This window comes from Sarcophilus harrisii, chromosome 6 (assembly GCF_902635505.1).
Source record: "Sarcophilus harrisii chromosome 6, mSarHar1.11, whole genome shotgun sequence".
Taxonomy (NCBI): Eukaryota; Metazoa; Chordata; class Mammalia; order Dasyuromorphia; family Dasyuridae; genus Sarcophilus; species Sarcophilus harrisii.
Window position 1 is genome coordinate 201,123,668 of NC_045431.1, and position 16,734 is coordinate 201,140,401.

The window sequence follows — 16,734 nt, forward strand, 5'->3', positions numbered from 1 at the left end:
CACTATGTGGCCAGCAGGGATCTGTTTCTGTTTATTTGATACTCCTGGTAGAGAGAACGTCTAGAGCTCTCCTAGTCCATGATCTCCAAACCAGGACTGACCTTCTACCATTACTTATTGCAAAACCCTGTGCTATTTGCTGAGGCCCTAATTCCTTCACAATTATAGTATCTAACATTTAAAGTCCTTTCACATATATTGTCAAACAAATAACAAACATTGCTTATCTTCAAAACAACTCAGTGAAGTTTATCAGCACTAATAACCCTGCCCCAAGATCACAAGGGAACAAACTGAAGTAGAGAAAAATCCAAATGCTTTGCCCAAGACATGCAGCTAGTCAGATTAAGACTTGAAAATGGGTTCTCTGACTCCAAATTCAGTGTGTTTGTTCCACGGCTGCTTTTTAGAAAGTTTCATTCAGTTCTAACATTATAGGGTTTTTAAACTCTCCCTCAGGAATACACCTAAGAGGTTCAAGAAAAGAAAGGAGGCTACATCTCCAAATACAACATTTCTGATGGAGTTTACATATTACATCAATTCTTCTCAAGAAAGGGATGCTATCTTTCTATATAATACTGACAAAGTCCAGCAGCAAAAGCTAGAAAGAGAAATTCCATTTAAGTAACTGTGCATAAAATAAAACATTTCGATGTCAAGTTGCCAAGACAAATCCAAGAATTATATGAATACAATTACAAAACACTCCTTATAAAAATAAAGTCAGATCTAAACAACTGTATCAATTGCACATATATAGGCCAAGTTAACATAATAAAAATGACAAATCTGCCTAAATTGGTCTACTTGTTCAGTGCCATACCAATCAAACTGACAAAAAATTATCTTACAAAACTAGAAAAAATAATAACAAAATTTATCTGGAAGAATAAAAGGTAAAGAATATCAACAAAATTAATGAAAAAAATACAAAGGATGGGGGCTTAGCAGTGCCAGACCTAAAACTATATTATAAAGCAGCAATCATCAAAACCATTTAATACTGGCTAAGAAATAGATTGGATCAGTGGAATAGATTAGATACACATGACACAATAATCAAGGCCTATAGTAATCTGGTGTTTGATAAATCCCCAAACTCCAGCTTCTGAGATAAGAACTCACTATCTGACAAAAATTGCTGAGAAAACTGGAAAATTATATGTCAGAAATTTGGGACAGACCTACATCTCATACCCTATATCAAAATAAGGTTAAAATGGGTACTTAATTTGGGCATAAAGAGTGATACCATAAGCCAATTAAGAGAAAGGATAATTTGCTTATCAGATCTTTGGAGAAGGGTGGACTTTATGAAGAACTTGAGAACATTATGAAAGCAAAATGAACAACTTTGATTAAATTAAAAAGGTTTTACACAAACAAAACCAACAGAAATAATATTAAAAGCTGGAGAAAAAATTTTACAGCCAGTGTTTCTGATAAAGGTCTCATTTCTAAAATATAAAAAGAACTATGTCAAATGTATAAGAATACAAGTCATTCCTTAATTGATAAATGGTCACAGAATATGAACAATTTTCAGATGAAGAAATTAAAGCTATCTATAGTCATATGAAAATGTTCTAAATCACTATTGATTAGAGAAATACAAATTAAAACAACTTTGAGGTACTATCTCTTACCTCTCAAATTGGCTAAGATGACAGAAAAGATAATGATAAGTATTGGAAGGGATGGTGGGAAAATTGAGACACTAATGCATTGGTGGTAGAGCAGTGAAATGATCCAACCATTCTAGAGAGCAATCTAGAGCTATGCCCAAAGGGCTATAAAACTGTATGTACCTTTTGACCTAGTAGTGTCACTACTGGGTCAGTATCCCAAGGAAATCATAAAAAAGGGGAAAAGGCCCCATGTGCAAAAATGTTTGTAGCAGCCCTTTTTGTGGTAGCAAAGAATTGGAAAATGAGTAAATATCCACCAACTGGGGAATGGATGAACAAGTTATAGTATATGAAAGTAATAGAATATTGTTATTCTATTAAAAAATGATGAACAAGCTGATTTTAGAAAGGCCTGAAAAGATTTACATGAACTGATACTGAGCAAAACAAGCAGAAGCAGGAATACATTGTACACAATAACAGCAAAAATGTGCAGTGATCAACTGTGAAAGACTTGGTTGTTCTCAGGGGCTCAATGATCCAAGGCAATCCCAATAGACTTTAGATAGAAAATGCCATCTGCATCCAGAAAGTGATCTATGGAGATTGAATATAAATCAACACATGCCATGTTCACTTCTCTTTTCTGGTGTTTTTTTCTCTCCCCTGCTTCTTTTGTTCTGATTTTTCTCTCCCAACATGATTCATAAAGAAATGTGCATTAAAAATAAAGGAAAAAAGGGGGTGCTGTGAGCCCAAGAGCAGTACTTCACACATCTATTTGTTAAGATTAATCTTTGAGGAGTAGTTGCCTAACCCCAGCAATGGGGCTTAGGGAGTGGTTGCCCAGCAAGGGACAGTCATTAAATTTACAAACATGGAAAGAACCACAGCCTGTTTCCCCCTGTGAGAAGAATAATTTATGCCAGGCAAGTGGTAAAGAAGATGTCTTTCATTCAATGGACCCTGAGAGGCCTAACCACAAGGAGAAGACCCTGGACCACATTCCATTAACCACACACTGCCACGCCTCTGGGGAATTTGTAGGGTGGTGATGATAGTGCTGGCTGGCCCTAGGATCAGGGTTCAAATACTGCCTCAGATAATGTTTCAGAAGCCTCCTTTGCTCATCTGAAAATAAACCTAATGATACCTGTAGTAACTTATTCAAAGAGATCTTTGTGGGGGAAAAAAAGACTTTGCAAACTTTAAATGTACAAATAAGATATTCTACAAATAGCAAGCATTTATATAGAGCTGTAAGGTTTGCAAAGTGCTTTACATATTAACTCATTTGATCTTCACAACAAGCCCAACAGGGAGATGCTATTATTATCAAAATTGTACAAATGGGGAAACCAAACCACAGAGAGATCACACAGCTGGTAAACGTCTCTCCAACACAGGATTGTAGGGAAAGGGCCTTGGGTCACTAGGTCAGTCACCGCTGGGCGGGGCAGTGGGGCAGATTGAGCTTTAATACCTGAAGATCCCTTCTGCGCCAGGGAAAGAAAATGGTCGGCCAGGTCCTTGGCATGGCGGTGTTCCTCCGTGCAAGAGCTGCACAGCCAGCGGTTGCAGTAGGTGCAGAGAATGTGTGCTGGCCTCTTCTCCTTGCACTCGGAGCAGCTCTAAATAGGGGGGGAAGAGGTTGGGGAGGAGAGGAAAGGAAACAATGCAATTAAATAGCCACATAATTACAAGTGTCTGTCTCCAAAGAACAGCTACAATGTTCCCTCTGAAGAGACCAAACGCGGAGTCTGCAGGGTCCTCTACTAGTTGGAAGTACATTAATTAACAAAGAGCCATCTTGGACCAAGGAGGCGGGGCTGTGTGATGGGAGCCCAGGCGCCCCAGAAGGGCCCAGCAGGAGGCAGGTGGATCCTTGCTCGGGTGTTGCCTCAGGGCAGACCCGTGTCAGGAGTTCCCAGAGAGTTGCGGTGGGGCCGTGGCTGCCCGAGCTCCCGAGCTGGCTGTGTCGTGCCTGGTAGTGTCCGGGAGGCAGCGCTGGGCATCTGTGGGAAGCTGTGGGGCAGCGGCTGTATTGCTCCCGGCAGGAGCAGAAGCGAGGTACTGAAAGACTGGGGCTGTCTGTACCACGGGGTCATTAGCATATTATGGATTATAAGGCTATAGATTTAGGGTGACACCTTAGAAAGTCTACTGCGACTGTGACCGGGAGGGCCTTATCATTGTGGCTGTCCACCTCTAGGCTGCTATAGCGGTGTCTAGTCTGCCTGTATAGCATGGGGACTGTCTGCAAAAGGCTTTAGGGTTTGGGGGTCTGCCACTGACACTATGGATGGGCAGCATTTCCTGGGGAGAAGGCTGATTAGAGTATATGGGTCTCAGCATCTGTATAACTGGTGGAAGAAAAATGATCAAATCCAACCCACGGAAACCAAAACACACCAATTCTTTCTAGAATAGAGCAAAGTTCAGCTCAGTAATCTTTTATTCATTCATTCAATAAATAAAAAGTGAAGCATAAACTGACATTGAGAAGGGCAACGCACAAGCTCTCTGCCCTTGGTCGGCAGGGTACATTGGTGGAGGGATTCCATTGTCTTAGAGGGTCGTTAGCCGGGTATTTCTCAATACTCAATAGCTCAGGGTTTGATCACACTGCCCTTCAGTTCCAGGACCAGGGTTCCTGACTGAGGAGCTTTTCCATCCTCTACCATGGGCTGTTTCTCAAGCAATCACAAAGCATTTATTAAGTGTATGTGTATGCTAGGCACTGTGAGAGATGCTGGGGATACAAAAGGCGGGAATTAAACAGTACCTGCCTTTAAGGAGCTTACAGTCTTCATGGGGACATGGCATGTACACGTAAAAGTATATAGAAAATATACATGCAAAATAAACGCAATTTAATTCTTTCTTTGCAGAGAAACAGGTACCAGAAGATGAGAATATTAAGAAAGGCTTCCTGATCTGAGCTTTGAAAGAAACTATAGATTCTAAAAAGCAGAGGTGAGGGGCAATAGTGCTCCAAACATGGGGAACACTCTATTCAAAAGCATGGAAGTGGGAGAAGAAGTGTTATTCTGGATGAAGAACCTAGAGGACAACTTGAATAGACTGAGTAATGCGTGATGGGATTCAAATGTAATGAGGCTACAAAGGGAGGCTGGAGGCAGGCTTTATAAAGGTTTTAACACTAAACAGAAAAGTACTTCTTTGGTCTCAGGGAGCTAGTTTGATGAGTAGGAAATGGAAGTGATCAGACCTATCCTTTAGGAAAATCCCTTTGGCATCTGTAGGGCCATGTAATAAAGATTAGAGGAAAGATGCAACATTTTTCTAATGTCTAGTCTTTGTTTCTGACTCAGAGTCAAAATCTTCAAGGTGAAAATAATAATCTAAAGTCTATCCTCTAGCTCCCAGCTTCTTAAAGTATGGCTTTATATATGTGTATTGTATGTGTATTGGGGGGGGAATGTCTGTGTCTAATAACTGAATGGGGAGAGGTCACAAAATTATAACTTATTATCAGTAAATGTTTGATTTATATATCTATTTTATATACCTGCAGTCATGTAAAAATTTCTCAGGCAAAAAGCAATCGCAAGTGTAAAAGTACATAGGTAACCTGAGAGTGCTCCCCACAAATATATCTGAATTCCCTGGCCTGCAAATATTAAAAACAACATAAAGATAAAACATGAAATTTCTGGCCTTAGACCATCATGGAGGGAGATATGTATTGAATTTCCACCACAAAGAAGGATAAATATGTGAAATTTTCTTAAATCTTCCTGAGAGAAAAGTATACTTAAAAAAAATTCTTAATATAAAAAGGTAAATTTTACCTCATATAAAAATTGAGATCCATGGATATATACTTCCTAGTACATTGGTTAGAATGTGGCTCTGAAATGATATCACTTCTAAAAAAAAATTTAAAAAGTCAAAAGATGTAAGGGGATAAGATATAAAGACCTATGTATTTAGGTACATAGCATTGTAGATTAAGAGTATATATTCACATAAGGTAATCAGAAGCACAAGGAAAAAACATCTGAATAAATATGAATAAAACATTAGCAAATGAATAAATTGTCAGGATTATAAGTGGAGATGACATTATTGGGAGAGTTGACTACAGACCACTTGACATAAGGAGAAAAGAAACAAGGAGGATTTTCCCAACTGAGGAAATAACCCTTAGTTGGGAAACAGAGGCATGTATTGTAAGGATAGGGCAAAAGAAGGTTTCCACTTCCTTTGACACTTTTGGGAACTCCCCTTATGACAAAAGCAAAGGAGCTTAAAAAATTCTTGAACTGTCAGTGATCATTTCATACTTCAAAAAGTGAAGCAATAATGAGGAGCTGCTATTTTAGATCTGTTTCTGATCAATAAGGAAAAACTGGTTTCTGAAATACAAATGATGGGAATTCTGAAGAACTCTGTCTTAGACATAGGTTCAAATACTTCCTGTCATGACCTGTGTGTCACTTTGACTTCTGCCCCAGTTTCCTCATCTGCAAAATGAAGAATTAGGGCCAGAGACCTCTTACGTTTCCTTCTGGCTCTAAATACAAGAATCTTATGTTAACCACATAAAGGAAATAAAAAGAAGTGAGCCAACTATCATTCCAATATGGTAGACTCAAAGCTAGTAGACTAAACTGATCAATGTCAACAGGGCATACGATCTTGTGGAATGCCCACTGAAGATCAGACCTTCACTCTATGCTACTTAACATTTTAACCCCAGATTTGGAAAAAGGCAGAAATGGAACACTCAACAAAATTTCAGAATTATGTAAAGCTAAAAAGACTGCCTACAGCAGACAATCAGCATCCAAAATTATTCCAACATTTTAGAATGATTATCCAAATAGAAGAAAATGAAATATAAGCATGATAAATGTAAAGTCCTACTTCAAAAAATGAACTTAATATTACAAAATGGCTAAAATACCAGTTTTCTGAAAAAAAAATATTGTGGGAGAGGAGTTTATAAATGGCCTGGAAATTCAACAGAAATCAATAAGAACAAAAACACAAAAAGATTAATAGGCTTGTGTGCTGCATTAAAAGTGGCACAATGCTCAAAACACAGGAGGACAATCTCAATGCACTCACCTTAATCAGGCTGTGTCTATAGCTGGGGAACCACATTTTAACAAGGATACTGATAAACTGGACAATATTCAGAAGGGAGTAACTATGCCATATGATATGGGGGAATACCATAGAAGAATTTGGATGTGCCAAAAACCACATTATTTTGTCCTAACTTTTCCCCTTAAAGCAAGAACTGAATAGAAGACCATCAACCACAGAAAGATTGGAAAGAGAAGAATCAACAGCTGATAACTGTCTGTCAGAGACCATTTCCCAATGTGAGTAGTTAGCACAAGAAGGACAAACTAGGTATAAAGTTATGTCAGCTTGCAAGATTGACATCTGGAAAGAAAAACCTCAGAATAATAGAACTTCAGAGTTGGGAAGAACTTCAGGAGTCACATCTAGTCCAACTGCTACTTGGTCAAGAACTTTTTGTCCAACATTCTCAATAAGTCATTTCTGACCTCTGTCTGAAGCCTCCTGAGAAAGGAAACCCACAACTTTTGAGGTAGCCTACTCCATTTTTGTAGAGCTCTCCCCTTTTAACCTCTTACTACCCTTAGGTCATTTGTCTGGCTCTAATTTTACTTCTCTCCATCACCAATCTTGTCTCTATAATTAGCTAATTCACGGTGTACCATCTTCTCTTCTCCTTTATTCTACTGCTTCTCATCACTTGCCAAACCTCAATTCTGGATTACTACCACCATCTACATCCTCCATTCCTCCTCAAATCCTGCTGAATGGAGAAAGAGGCAAGCACAATTGTGCCAACTGGTTCTTTCTTCTTACCAAAGTACATTATTAATACAGATTATGTGATTTTAAATGTGTCCTAACTGTAGCAAGACAATCCTTTCATTCCTTCCTAATTAATGCCTTATCTCAACTCCTACAAAAGCTTTTCCAAAACATTTTCCCCCCCAAACACCCCACTCTTCCTCCATTCTCTGAGGATGTTTCCTCTTGCTTTCCTGACAAAATTAAGGCCCTTCAGTATGAGGTCCCTGTTGTCCTTTTTAATCTCAAATTTTCTTCTTCTCTCCTCCTTTTCCCTCAGACTCTAACAATGAAATGGCCTTTTTCCTTGTCAAGGCTAGCCCATCTTTCTTTTCCAGGATATCATAGTCTCAATCAACCCTTCTCCCTTGCTAAAAATATTTACCCTCTCCCTAGCTACTAGCTCTTCCCTATTGCCTTTAAATCTCTCAAATCCTTAAAAAATCGTTACTTGACCATATCCCTCAAATTACTGTCCTACATCTGTCCTCTCTTTCTCAACTCCTCAGAAAAAAAAAGCCATACACATTCACTACCTTCACTTCCTCTCCTCTCACACAATTTCACCTTTGCAATTTGGCTTCAATACCATCACTTGACAGCACTGCTCTCTCCAAAGTTACCAATGATTTGTTCACCAAAAAATCTGATTTTTTTTTCAGTCTTCACCCTTACTCCTTGATCCATTTGACCCTGCTGACAGCCTTCTGTGCTACTCTCTTTTATGAACATTCATCCACATAGGCTACTTATGTCTCCCCTATTTGATGGGTATTTGTCCAAATTTCTGATCTAGACCTTCTTACTCTTCCCTCTTTATAATCCTTCAATGATCTCATCAGCTCTCATGACCACAAGACAATCATCTAAATGAAGTTTGACCAGGATACAGTACAAAAGGACTATCACCTCCCTCATTTGGATACTCAGGTTATAGCATTATTTGGTAGTACAACCTAGGATATCCTTGAGAAGTTTTTTGGGCTGACCAGTTCTAGTCAGCTCTTAGACCAACCATTTGTTTTCCAGATTAAACTTGGTAAAAATCACTTAACTTTTGTAATAAATAGAGATGGCCATCAACCAAAATGCAAAAGCACCAGAGAGGATAAACACGAATTTTTGCTCTCGTAAAAAAAAAAAAAAAATTTTTCTATTTATAACCCAAAGTGCTCTGTTTGAGTAACAAGACCAACATGAAGAGCTGGAGCTCCAGTGATGGTTACCCTTCTGTTTCAGATGATTCCCTCTGAAGAATTAAAGTATGTGTGTGTATATATATATATATTAAAAGGAAGAAGTGGGTGTTTCATCACTCATTTTCTAACCTGTTGCACCTTGACTTTCTTATTCTTATTGAATCCTGGAATGAAAATTAATATCCCATGAATATGAATAATACACAGAGCCCAAAAAAGACTAGGCTTCTGATGCTCCAAGAGAGATGTCTTTCAAGACAAAAGCCATATGGCAAAACTGAAGAAGATTCCGGAGAGAAAACAAAGTGTAGTAAAGAGAACAATGAATATATTCCATTTGGAAAATAGATCCAAATCCTTCTGACACTTATGAATAGAGTATCAGAACTGGAGCCAGGAAGACTTGAATTCAAATGGGGTCTCAGACACATACTAGCTATGTAAACTTAAGACAAGCCACTTAACCTCTATGAAGATAATAATAACATCTGTCTCCTAGAGTTGTAAATTGTAAAGCACTTAACATAGTGCCTGGCAAATAAAGAGTACCTTATTGTTGTTGTTAACTATGTAACTAAAGGCAAGTGACTCAGTCACACTTAGACCCATTTTAGTGACGTCTGAGTTAGTGATAGAGAATCATCTAGGAGGCTTATTTTCCCATTTGGTAAGTTCCATTTACCAAGCTACAAAATCCACCTATGTTGTTTTAAAGAAACAGGCTATGCAATCTATGTAGCACAAATACGGCCATTTCTTTTTTTAAGTTACTGATTTTTATGTAACTATTAAATAATGTTAGATGATAAATGTCTACTATTATTTAAAATCTTATTATCCAAATTTTGTCTTTGCAATATGGGTCTTTAAGCCTATGCAAATTTTTTAACATCTTACTTGCTAAATGACTATTTCAGTGTCTGAGAATCTAATAAACATACAAAAGAAAACAAATGAAGAGACTGTAAATCCAAAATAAGAAATTCAATAGTGAAAAATGAGGCAGCAGACATATTAGTACATTTCAGGTCAATTTAATAGTTCCAACAACAACAGGGAAAGGAAATTGGTAGAGACAAGCAAGATGAATGGGGTCGTGGGTTTGGTCAGATGGGTAAATGAGCTTCCATGAGGGAAATCAAAAATCCAACACTAATATTCTTGGGTATGAGAATTTCATGAGTTAGAAAAGCAAATTAGATACAAGAATTGACAAGGCAATAAAGGAAATGCCTTAATATTGTCCCCAAAGGACCTCCAACTACAAAGGCAGACTATACAATTACTATCCCTTGGACAAGTATGGGAATATGCTCACCAGTCACTTGGATATCATGCTTTGGCTTACACATGTTTAAGTGACCTTAGATATGATGAACAGAGTCTCATAAACTTTCTGAAATATATGAGTAGGCAAAGTGGCCTAGGATTAAGGATCAGAAAACACAGATTTGAATTTTAGCTCTGCCTTTACTAGCTGCATGGTCTTAAGCAAACTGCTTAATCTTTTTGAACCTCAATGTACTCATCTCCCAAATGGGGATCATAATGCTGGCCCCACTAACCTCAAAGTTTTTGAGATGAATTTAGATACAATAAAATTGTGTAAACTGTAAGATGTACCTTACATAAAACAACTGTTATTATTTTCCCATGGATCCCCACTTACCCTAGCCATAATGGGATATGTAGTAGAGAAACTCTGGAGAAAGGAATTTTCAGCTACATCTCTGGTAATGCAGGTCCATAGGCAGACAGAGCAGGAGGTGATTCCTGAGTAAAGGAAAAATAGAAAAAGTCAAGGCAGTGCACCAGGTCACAAATAAGGCAAAAACACAGAGGTTTTTTATATTGTGTCTACAAGCTGAATGGGAACTCTTATTCCTGCAGAAAGGCAAGAGCGGGTCAGCACTATTCACCTATAGTGACTGGTAACAAGCCAGCCAGTGGAAGGAATTTCAGAATGACTTCCTTGTACAAAATTTCTGCAAAGTCCAGCACCTAGGGAGAAAAATAGCAGGACTAAATCCCTGGATTTAGATTTAGTAGGAACAGCCAAAATGCAGTCCCAATTCCATTAAGTTACAGGTGAAACTAAGACCCACAAAAGGGAAAGGAACTTGTTCAAAGTTGCAGAGCTGGTAAACAATAGAATCAGAATTTGAACCCAGGTCTTTCTGAAGTCCAGTGCTTTGATCACCATACCACACTGCTTCTTATATTTCTTTCCTCAGAGAGTTTAAAGTAGAGTAGGGAGAACCTAAAAAGAGGCAAGATCATTCCTGTGCTATGAACTCTGGGCCAAGAGCCTGACTTTAAAATTCCATGAACAATTTCACTGTCACTCCCTGCGAACAGCACCTTTCTAGGCTGAGTCAGCAGGACACCTTGGGGACAGGTCAGCTAAGATGTAATGGTCCGCAGTATTTTCTGGGGTACTTTCATGTCCTTGAGCTATGGGGCATCAACAGTGTCATTCATAGTGCTTCTAGAAAGTACTGGTAACAAGTCAGATAATGATTCCCATTGATTGATAAATATATAATAAATAATAATAACTTGATTCTCTTGGAAAAGAGAGAGCATTTCAGGCTCACTACATTAACTTCTGTGCATCTAAAAATTACCAGAATGCCATACAAAATTGTAGGACATCAGGAGCTTGTATTTGGCACAAAGTCAAAGAGAGAATTTAGCTCTGGCAGTTGACAATAATTTCCGCCCCCCTGACCTTGATTCCAACTACAAGTAATAGTTAGCATTTATTTACATAGCACTTAAGGCTGATATAATGTGATAAATATTATTTCATAGCCACTTTCGTGGTCACAGAACAGACCTTAACAGGGACTTCAAACCCTTGATGGCCAATGTGATGAAAAGGACTTTATAATGAAAGGGACAGGGATCAAGAATGACAATTAAGGTGACTCCAAGAATTCAGGGAAAGAAAACTCCTTCAAACCCACATGGAACAACAAGAAACCCACCTGATGAGACAGAGCAATTCTTCTCTGACTATTCTCTTCAAGAGATTAGCTCCAATGTCATTTATATCCAGCTCTCCATGATAATAGGAAATAGAGAAAACCTGGGTAATACAAATATACAGATGATGTCACTGCAATCAATATTTTCCAGCTTGCTAAGCCTTTCCCCAGAATTCTCATCTTTTGTCACTTGCCCTATCTGTACATTTTGGAGAGATGGTGAGGTAGAGAGGGGATGTGGGGATTCTAAATTATCTTCCCATCTCACAATTATCTTTTAAGTACCTGAAAACTGACTTGGCATCCTGTTGTTAGCAAGAGGCAATAACCCTATGAAATGAGTACCTAGAAGAATGTGCAAAAGCTGAGACCATGACAGCAGTTTTTTTCCTTTCATTCTGACACAAAATGAGTAGCTTTTTTAAATGAGTAGATTTTTATAATTTCTTTTTAGTGAATAGATTTTTATAATTTCTTTCAAGTTCTAAATCTTTTTTCAGTAATTTAGTGTCATTAATAGAGGGAGAGGAAATAGCTTAGATGTCACTTCCTTCACTAAAGTCCATCCATAGGCTGACAGATTTTGGAGACAGAAGGGACCTCACAGATTTAGAGCTAGAAAAGACATTTGAAGTCATCTAAGCCTGACCACCTGATTTTACAGAGGAGGTATGTGACGCTCAGAGAAATTAAGCCTAAATCGTTCATGAGATGAATAAGAAAACTAAAGCCAGAGGTTCTAAATAGCTTGCTGGAGAACACAGGGATAGTAAGCAGTAGAGATAGCTTTTGAATAGAGTCCTCTAGTTTTAATAACCTAAAGTTCAGAGCAGTCACCCCAAGGCCTTATGGTAGCATAGTATAAGTTTTGGCAGATCCTACCCAAATAGGAAAGATCCAGCAATGGACTGGGAGGATCAGCCTCTTTAAAGGCAGAGACACTCCTCACCAGATGACTGGCCACAAAGGGGAAAATGCTGATTGACCATAAGTTATGAGACACAATCTGCTAAGGTCAAGGGTTTGAGCTAGGTGAATACACACACTCACCAAAGTACAGTTTGTTTTTTTAAACTAACACACAACTCTCCGTGAGAATTATACTTAGGCATAAGGTCAAAAAAGGGCTGGCCTTCCTCATGGGTCCAGTGACTCTCCTATACTACCCTATCTATTTTTACATGCCCAGAAAAGAGATAATAAGGTCTCAAACTCTCAAAAGCATTTGGTGAGATGAAGACTGATAACCACCCTCTTCACTCAACTTGTCTTATAAGGTAGCAATGATATGATAAAAAAAAAAAAGGTGGGGGGAGTGTGGCTTTGACAGTTCTGAGATTTTCTAGCTTGTTTGATATGAAAAAGAAAACTTCTCTCAGCATCAGTTTCCTCATCTGTAAAACATGAATAATAATATATGTATCATCTAAATGGAGATAATAATAGCACTTATCTCCCAGAGTTGTGGGGATCAAATGAGATTATTTGTAAAGGGCTTTGCAAATCTTAAAATGCTATTAAATGCTAATTATTATCATTATTGTTATCATTATTAGTATGACCTCATTCAGAGAGGAAAATGTTTTGCAAATCTAAAAGTGCTATATTAATGTGAACTATCATCACTAGAGACTATTTCTCCACTTAGATTTCAAATAGACACATTTAAGAAAAGACAAAAAGACATGGATAATCCCAGAGAATCTACATTGACAGTCCTTGGCATGGGTTTTCTTTCTTGATCACTCCAGAGTCCTAACACATTGGTCACCCTCTTCTCCTCAATATTCTCTCCTCCCTAAATTTTCATGACATTGTTCTTCCTGATTCTCCTCTTCCTATCTCCTTATCAGTCCTGTGGGCTGGGTATACTTCCTGTCCATGAACATCAACCACAGGTGTTTTCCCCCTCCCCAGCAAATATCCTTGACCCTCTTTTCTAACCCCTCTAAATTAGCAAGCCTAAAAATTTTATCAACTCCCATAGGTTCCATTACCATCTCTACGCAAATGATTCTCAGATCTATTTATCCAGCCCTAATTTCTTTCCTGACTTCTAGTTTCATATTTAAGTGAGCATTTCAAGTTGGATGTCCTGTAGATATTGCAAACTGAACTCATTATCTTTCTTTCAAAATCCTCCTCTCTTCCTAACACCTTCATCATTGTCAAAATTTCCACCATCCTCTCAGATACTGTGCATTCCTTAGTCCTCACTTTCACTGACCCCACATAGCCAATCTATTGTCATATCTTATCATTTCTGCCTGCACTCTTATATATGTCCTCTTTACTTCTCTCACACAGCCAAGACACCGTTGGAGGTTTTCATCACCTTGCTATAATATCATTGCAATAACTGCAATACTGAAAGATTATTACAATAGCTTGCTGGTTGGTCTCCCTGGTTTGAGCCCCTCCCCTCCCTAGTCCATTTTATATTCAACTTCCAAAGTACAATCTGACCATGTTATTCTCCCCCTACTCAATAAACTCCAATCGTTACCTTATTTGCTACAGGATCAAATATAAAACTGTCCATCTGGCTTTTAAAGTCCTTCATAATCTGTCTCCTATCTTCTTTCTACCTTTCAAGTCTTTTTATACCTTATACTTTATACCCCTCCATGCACCCCGTGTTTCATTCCTCACTATTCCTCCAATATGATGATCAACACCCTGATTTCCATGCCTTTTTACTGTCTGGCTTCTCTACCTAGAATATTCTCTCTCCCCAATTCCCTTTCCTGACTCCTTTCAGGATTCAGTTCAAATCAGAACATCTTTACACTGCTCCCTCATCCCCTAATCCCAATACTAGTGCCTTTCTCTAAGATTACTTCCCATAAACATTGTATATATGGGGATACATACTATATATATATGGAGGATGCTCAGGAGTTATTCAAGGAGTACACGTCCTGAATAAGTGCACTTATTAGTAAGAGCAGAAGCTAAAAATCATAGAGAAGAGTACAGCGGGATCAGCACTGGAGAAAAGATCTGATGATCTCAGAGCTGCCACTTAATAGTTCAACAAACAGGCAAGTAATTTCTCCATCTGGAAAATGAGACAACTGGACTGGTCCCAAGTTATGATGGATAGCTCCAATCATCTATGCCTATGTGGTCACTATGGCCACTGAGTATCTACTGTTGAAGTGGTGAGAAAAGTTTTTTTTCATCAACATTTTTCCTTCCACAACAAAACATTTTTCTTCTTAATTTTCTGAGATATGTAGGCAGTCTCATACTATATGAAAAGAGAATCCTGGAATGAATCAGGAATCACAACTAAACCCCTCTGGAAACTAATGAGCAAAATTAAAGTGTCCAAAGGATATGCTGGGAAGACTCATCAAAACACCCTCACTGGCATCCTGACTCTCTCCCTGCTATCCACTGAATGTGGAGGGAAAAAGATCACCTGGTTGGTGCTCTGGGGTCATCATTGGTGGAAATGTGATTCTAATTAGTCCCCCTAAAGGCTTAAAGAGTTTCAGAAGGCAAGTTGTAATCCCATCACAAAAGCAGTTAGCAGAATTAGACTCAGAAAATAATCAATTCAGGCTATTTTTTAATGTGTTCATTTAATCATACAAATAATCATCTCCACCTCTGATCTCTTTTTAAAAGCTTCATTTCCAAATACTTGCTAGACATTTATGGTTAGATAACACAACACCAGTCATCTCAGAGAGATGACAGGAGAGTATAGTGGATAGAGCTCTGTATGGAGAGTTTAAAAGATCTGCATTTGAATCCCACTTCAAACAATTACTCACTGTGAATACTGACTGAGCAATCATTTTACCTCTCTAAGTTTCAGTTTCTCCTTCCATAAAAATTGCTTTACAATGCTGTCATGTATATCAAATGAGATAAAAGTATTTTTGCAAATTTCAGGGCATCATTCACATATAAATTGTTATCCTAGATTGTAGACAGCCAGAACTTTGGAAAAGTATACTTGAAACAAGGTGTTAACTCAGAGGAATTGATGAGACAATGGTTATCTAGTTTACAAATATACTTAATACTTAGCATGGTGATGTAATGGTTCTCTAAGTTCACACATCATCAGTATGCTATAATGATGTAATTACAATAAGGTATACAAGAGCCAACAAGTAGTGGAAGAGAAGATATTCCATCTCCCACCATCCTGATGGCTCTCCTGCCTTCTGCATTCCTCCACTAAGAAGACTAAGGCCCATCTGAAGGTCCCCCAGAAAGCTAGCTCGGCCCCAGATGGAAGAGAAAGACTGTGAAGGAGATAATAAAGACTTTGGATTTTATTCCTGACTATTCTTATGGTGATTATTCTGCTGAAACCATGGCCCATTTGGAGGATCTCCAAAGAGCTAACCAGAACATTACACCAGACAACATCTAAAACTATACTCCTTTTCCAAATCAGCCATCTTTTTGAATCATCATATCTGTTAGAGACACTACAGCTGTTTTCCCAGTCACTCTGACTGGGCAATATAACAAGGTTGTGCAAGTATTGTACAGTCTTTGCTATATTCCATAAAGATCACAGGAGGGAGATAGGGGATCTGAATTTTAATTATATTTGGACTCCCACTAGGTACTAGAGAGATCTGGTCTTTTGGACTTCAGTGTCTTCTGTAAAGGGAGAAAATTGCGCTAGGTGATTTCTAAAGTCCATTCCACCCCTGAGATCCTGTGATTTGTCCATTGGTCTCATGCTTCATCAATCATATGCCCTTCCCAATACTTCTACCATCTTTGGGCTAAACACCTAGAAGTTAGGGGTAGTTGTGGGTAAGTCTGCTGGGATGAGAGAGGAACATGGTGGAAAACAAACTTTTTACAATTTGTGTACTGTTTCCTAGAAGTGGTTTAAAAGTCTGAGCTCCTAAATAGCAGTTTTTGCAAAAACTCAATAGAAAGGAAAGTATAGGGTAGGAGTCAGAGAGCCTAGGTTCTTCTTTCTCCTCTGACACTAACCATCGCTAGACCTGGAAAAGTAACTCATAGAAAGCCTCTTTCTTCTAGGCTCCAGTTTCTTCATCTACAAAATGT

General features: G+C 38.3%; 1 protein-coding gene across 1 annotated transcript in view; it reads right to left on the minus strand.

Annotated features, from left to right (window-relative positions):
- The window catches only part of TRIM66 (tripartite motif containing 66), a 69,083-nt gene extending 57,250 nt beyond the window's left edge, over positions 1 to 11,833 (minus strand). Inside the window, exons 1-3 of the mRNA XM_031941558.1 lie at positions 11,683 to 11,833; positions 10,362 to 10,465; positions 3,115 to 3,262 (exon numbers count right to left, since the gene is read on the minus strand). Of these exons, the coding sequence (XP_031797418.1) occupies positions 3,115 to 3,262; positions 10,362 to 10,370 (157 nt within the window). The 5' untranslated portion in view covers positions 10,371 to 10,465; positions 11,683 to 11,833. The remainder of the gene's footprint in view (positions 1 to 3,114; positions 3,263 to 10,361; positions 10,466 to 11,682) is intronic.
- Positions 11,834 to 16,734: the final 4,901 nt, after the last annotated feature.